This window comes from Aspergillus lucknowensis, assembly GCF_044049455.1.
Source record: "Aspergillus lucknowensis strain CBS 449.75 chromosome Unknown BJX67scaffold_67, whole genome shotgun sequence".
NCBI lineage: Eukaryota > Fungi > Ascomycota > Eurotiomycetes > Eurotiales > Aspergillaceae > Aspergillus > Aspergillus lucknowensis.
The window spans coordinates 23,471-29,548 of record NW_027263611.1 but is presented as its reverse complement, the minus strand read 5'-3'; the positions used below and the strand labels follow the sequence as shown (position 1 = coordinate 29,548).

Below are 6,078 nucleotides of genomic sequence, written 5' to 3'. Positions count from 1 at the left end.
TATTTCTTCGCTACCGAACGCTTCAAAATGTAAGAAAATCGATAAAAAAAGCTTCGAGAAACTGGCCTATTAGATGCAGAAGACGCTAATCGCCATATCTAATATCGGAGTGAGGAAGGAAAGCGTTAAATTCTTCGTCAGGCAAAGCGCGCGAGAGCTAAACGACTCGATTTCTCGCCAACGTAGGCAGATAAAGAAACTCTGATTGAACCAGAAGATAGGCAGGAAGGTAAAGATAACAATTAGCCTCTTTTGTATGGGACTCGCAAGGCATTGTTGTATAATACTCTAGATAGCTTCAAATTTATCGTTGAGGTGAAGCAGACCAACCCTCCGAAAGGGGGTGGGGTTGCTTACTAGAGACGGCTACTTATTGCGTTTGCATATCGGATAATTTTGCTGTCTTCCATAGCGCTACACAAGTGAAGTATGTGCTTTTTTATTGAATATTATCAATGTACACTCATTCACGAACCATGGGGGATTTTGCGAGGCAGAATCGGCTACGTACACAAAAGAGATTCCCTTCCATCCTCAAAAGCAATGTGGCAGGAGGAGAGGAGGATAGTGGAGAATGATCCCGAGATAAATCCGTAGACATGGTAGCAGCCTCTCATTGCTGCAAGAAAGGTGGACGGCAATGGTTTCAAATAAATAAATCGTCCAGGAATTCCAGCTGCGCCTTAATGTTTTCTTCGAATTTCTCACCAAAATATATCTCAAAGTGCCCTGCGTCCTTGACGATTTTCAGTTTTTTAGGCTCATGCGCGAACTGATATGCCTCGAGCTGAGACTCGATCGAGGTAGTTCGATCATTTTCGGCAACCACCATTAGAATAGGTTTCGGTGAAATCTTCCTCATGAAACTTCGAGGCTCGAAAGTCATGACATTCAGAAGGGTGGTTGCTGTTACATAACGCTCGAGGCGCTTGCCCTGCCGGTTGCATTCATCAATGAAAATGAAAGCTTCCGGCTGGTTGAGTATAGCATGCGATGTTCCGCTCCGTGCTTCTTCTATCGTTTCAGGAAACACTGGCAGCATCTGTCGGCTGCTACCCCCGCGCACTGCTGCACGTTCTTTGAAAAGGGTATCTGCCATCGCAGAAGCCACTGGTCCGACCTGGGCGTCAGCCGAAACAAACGGGGCTTGAACAATCACCCCAGAAATCCTCGGATCGAATGCGGCGGCCTGTAGGACAACACCTCCAGACATGCTGCTTCCCCAGTACACCACCTTCCCAGGATCCACGTCCGGGAGCCCGGACACGAAATCAAAGGCGTCATAATAGTCTTGGATCTGCTTTTGGGGATCGACTTCATTTCGAGGCGTCCCTCCACTTTCTCCCCATCCCCGAGGATCGTAGACAAGCACGGTAAACCCAGATTGCTGAAATCTAGCGGCGAAGTCGCCCAAGAACTGCTCCTTGAGTCCACTGAACTAACCATGCTCTCGTAAAAGTTGAGATCAGTTTCTTGCTTCATCCGAAAGGCACAATTCGCAAATAAGGATTCTCAAACACTCACCCCTGGAGTCATGATGATGCATGGGCGTCTTTGACCACCGCTATACAAGTGCCCACGCAACAATGTATTATCGAGCGCGTGGAATTGGACAACGCGATACTTAGCACCCATACTGAATCTTGAGTTCTGAACAATTCTGGGCTCAGAAAAAAGAAGGTGAAGGAGCGCGCTTTTCATTGATCCTTTCAGGTTCCTCTCAATTCTCGTCTCTCTGGCTCACTTCACCTCGAGGATGTTCTCGTGCAAACTTCAGTATAAGGAACTAATGTGCGACTGACCCTCTTCCAATTGGCTGATCCACTGCCCCACATGAAACGTGAGAAGAATACAAGGTTTGAGGGAACTGTGCGACTGACCCTCTTCCGATTGGCCGATCCACAGCCCCATATGAAACGTGAGAAGAATACAAGGTTTGAGGGAACTGTGCGACTTTGACCAATGTGATTGCTTCCATCTTCCATATTAAGGACAACCCTCTTACTCCACATGGAGAAACGCAGTTCCAATTTGTGGGGTAGCCAGCGTGCGACTGTTATGCTTCTGATTTGTCGTAAACATGTCCAAGGCGGTTGTGCGAACAAGGTGACGGAACAGGGCTTCATTCCGCCCTTGGATCATGTTTTGGGCTTTCAATCGAGTTGCCTCCTTGCGGATATGCAGTTCGAAACATCCCCACAACTTTCAAGTGCCAGCTTCGTTCCGCATGTGCATTCCTTGTGATCCACCCTTTTGTCCGGCGCAGAGGGAAGAAAGACAGTGCGAGGTTCGGTCTGTGTTGCCTCGCTTTCCTTCATCCGAACGTTATCCGAGGCGAGGGCACGGGGTTTTCAACAAATTTGCCCAGAATATCTGGAAACTACAAAATTCGATCTTCTCTTGGCTCCTCCAATCCGGCTGGCTGGATGAAAAAAGCTGCACGGGTCGCCGGAGGACATATAAAAAGCGGCCAGAGTTTCCCGCCTAGTCACCCGCTCAAGACTGCCATACATCAACATTGTCACTACATAAGATCATTCAAATCCTTCTGAGCACTCGTCATGGGTTCTATCAATGGTGTGGATGCCACCGAGACACCTACAACGCGACCAGGGAATCTGTTCGCAGAGAGGTTCTCCGAAAATTTCCACAAAAATTCAAACACCGGATATCATGTGCCAACTACAGTCCTTGGCGCTTCCGAAAACCGCAAGCTCAAGGTTATCACGGTTGGGGGGGGCATTAGTGGTGTTACGCTGGCTTACTATCTGGAACGTGAGTTGCGGAACGTGGAGCATGTGATCTATTAAAAAAACCCAGAAATTGGAGGAACCTGGGTAAGTCTGTCTCCTGCGATAAAGAATATCAAAAAGAGTGCTGATGGAGATGCAATGGTAGTTCAATAATCGCTATCCAAATTGTGCATGTGATGTTCCAAGTGCAAGTTATCAGCTGAACTTCGCACTGAATCCAGGTAAGAACAACAGAGAAGAAAAACACCTGGAATGAATGGAATGGGATGAAGTACTCAGTATGCTGATCGTCAAATTCATTTTAGATTGGTCTCAAATCAATTCCGACGCCAAAGCTATTCATGACTATCTTCTTGACGTGGTGGAGAAGCTCGATCTTCGTAAATATTTCCACTTCAACTCCGAAGTTATAGCTGCCACTTTTGATGAACACAAAGGCATTTGGGATGTCAAGATCCGTCAAAGAGATGCAAATGGAGTCGTCCACGAAATTGAGGATGACTGCGATCTTTTGATTGGGGCATATGGTATTCTGTCGAGATGGGATTTCCCAGATATTCCTGGAGTCGACACCTTCAAGGGCAGCATGATTCACACGGCTGGGTAAGTTATCGATTGCTATTTGACACAACTAGTTGATCATATCTAATATCTCCAGATGGCCCGATGATTACCAGACGGAGCAGTGGAAAGGACAACGAGTAGCCGTGATCGGCAGTGGAGCGAGTAGCATCCAGACTGTGCCTGGCATGCAGCCGTACGTGGATCATATGGACATCTTTGTTCGAACACCCGTTTGGTTCGTCAGCCCAACCCTGGATGGAAGCGAGGTCCCTGCTGTCTACGCTTGTAGGTTCAAGACTTGCTGAACCAGTTGCCGAATTTCTAAATTTATATCACAGATACGGAAGAACAAAAGCGAAAATTCCGATCCGATCAGGATGCTTTACTTGCTCATTGCAAAAGCGCTGAAAATAACGGTATGAAGGTAAATCGGGCTCTCAGTGTCTCAGTTATCCACTTTGAATGTTCATTCCCGACCAAATGACTGTTTTCTGACTGTTTTCTGCTCTTGATAGATGTTCAACATGATGATCCGTTACGGGGATGCTCAAAAGATCATTCGCGAGGTATGATTTTGCTGAGTCTAAAACAGAACATCCTAGACTCAGATATATATAGCAACTACTGGCCCGTATGAGAAGACTCATCAAAGATGACCGTCTCTTGGCTGGCTTTACTCCATCCTTCAGCGTCGGATGCCGCAGAATTACGCCAGGTGACCCCTATATCGAAGCGTGAGCCTAGCACTTATCCAGAAAGGCATTTGTTGCGAATGAAAGACGGGTCTGACAATTTATTCGTTAGTATTCAAAAGCCCAACGTGGATGTTCACTTTACCGGTGTTGCGAAGATTACCGAAGATGGCATTATTGGCGACGACGGGATCCTCCGGCAGTGCGATACGATTATTTGCGCTACCGGATTCGGTATGTTATATTGTCAATTAAGGTCATGGCTGATTAACGATATCACGAATTGCTAATTTACAACGCGCTGTTAGACGTATCTTATCGACCCTCGTTCCCTTTGATTGGACTGAATCGCATCGACCTCCGCGACAAGTGGGCTACAGTTCCTGAAGGTTATTTCGGGGTATGTGAATAAACTTTTGGGTTTAAACGCCGTCGGATGTCTCGAGCTTGCTTCTAACTTTTCTTTACCAGCTTGCTTGTCCAGACATTCCGAACTATATCGGTAAGTGATCACTCACTCTAGTTCGTACATGTTGCCATGTGAGATAATCCTAACCTGCGCCAAGTGTTTGGAGGCCCAACCTTCCCTGTCCAAAATGGCAGCCTAATGGGTGAGTCGATAGAATTCCAATGAAGTCGACTGCGTGCTTGAATATGCTTATGTTTGGTTCAGGACCCCTTTCCTCAGTGACGCGCTACGTTATCAAAATCATTGAAAAGATGCAACGCGAGAACATTAAGTACTGGGTTCCGAAGCAAACAGCGACAGATGAATTTAATGATCACGCTCAGACATGGATGAATGGAAGTGTTTGGGAGGACAACTGCAACGCCTGGTGTACGTTCTGACATTTGCTCCCCTTTCTTCCGGGACTTCCGTAGAGTATATTATGTGTGGTGTCTAACAAATATGCTCACTTCTCAGATAAAAATAAAAAAACAGGCAGAGTCGATTCTGTATGGCCTGGGAGCGCCCTCCATTATATGGAAGCGATTAAAGAGCCACGATTCGAAGACTTTGAGATTCAATATCACAGCCACGTGAGTTGATTTGTCTGCTTAGAATTCCCTGAAATAAATTAGAAACCCTAGGCTTACCGTCAAATCTCACAGAAGAACAGATATGCCTACCTTGGGCTGGGATTTGTCCCTGCCGATGTGGACCCATCACCATTGGCAGACCGAAACCCTCATTTATCCAAAGAGTTTCTAGACCAACGCTACTATGATAGCTTCCAAGCATAGAAAGCTATCTGAGGTCCCCAGGGTAATTTATCGATTCGTAAACAATTCATGTTTGACGTTATCTATAAGTTTGATGTTTAGTTTTGTGGTCTCTAGCGACGACAAAATCGCAACATTGCGTCTTACTTAACTTCTGAGGACATTTCAACCTGTTCTCAACTGCGCAGCTCTTGATCTTTTCATCTTATATATTCATTCTACTATATCTCATTTGTCAACCTTATATACTAGTCTATAACATCTTACTTAGCTCTAACCTAAGGAGTATCGGGGCCCTGGAGAGTAGAATTAATGGTTGTTCTTAACTCATTGATAGAAGAAGTAGAGTATTATTAGGTTATTATAAAATCTTCATGACTAAGGTAGATTATCCTCCAGGCATTGGAGGAACATTGAATATTGAGAATTTCTAGATTGGTATTAAGTCTATCTAAGCTTTCACATTAAGTTCACCATTGTCCATAGTAAGGCGTCGTGAGTTCTCAGTCTTTTGGACATCCCTCCTAAATTTGAAGGGATGTCAAGTTCTAGCCGCACAATGCGGCTAACCATGCCAGAGATCTGATTCTCAGCGGCGACATAAGGGAGGGAGCTCTTAATAACAGACGTTCTACACCCTAGACAACCAAGATCAACTAATACTGCACTAAATGTGGGTCTCAACTTGAGCCCTGTGACAATTCACATGTGTGATACACGTTTGATTAATGCTTAGTGCGTCAGGCATCTTCCAGATGTAACCGGTTGATGAAGTGGAAGAGGCTGATAGTGTCGAAACTTGATTTTCTTCGGTGCTGCTCTTTCGCCATTGGTTCCAACTTCCT

The 6,078-nt window shown here is 45.6% G+C and overlaps 2 protein-coding genes across 2 annotated transcripts; one reads left to right on the top strand and one right to left on the bottom strand.

Annotated features, from left to right (window-relative positions):
- Positions 1-646: 646 nt before the first annotated feature.
- On the bottom strand, positions 647-1,536 carry BJX67DRAFT_385584 (alpha/beta hydrolase; the record flags this gene model as incomplete). Its single annotated transcript, XM_071033894.1, has 2 exons — positions 647-1,438; positions 1,525-1,536. 2 exons carry the CDS (start codon positions 1,534-1,536, stop codon positions 647-649), a joined length of 804 nt encoding a protein of 267 aa, XP_070881423.1.
- Positions 1,537-2,561: 1,025 nt separating this feature from the next.
- On the top strand, positions 2,562-5,254 carry BJX67DRAFT_391224 (flavin-containing monooxygenase; the record flags this gene model as incomplete). The annotated part of the gene is made up of 13 exons (XM_071034747.1): positions 2,562-2,798; positions 2,899-2,974; positions 3,059-3,356; positions 3,412-3,602; positions 3,656-3,741; positions 3,936-4,051; positions 4,122-4,243; positions 4,318-4,409; positions 4,481-4,511; positions 4,576-4,620; positions 4,683-4,847; positions 4,935-5,050; positions 5,123-5,254. 13 exons carry the CDS (start codon positions 2,562-2,564, stop codon positions 5,252-5,254), a joined length of 1,707 nt encoding a protein of 568 aa, XP_070881422.1.
- Between the last annotated feature and the right edge of the window lie 824 nt (positions 5,255-6,078).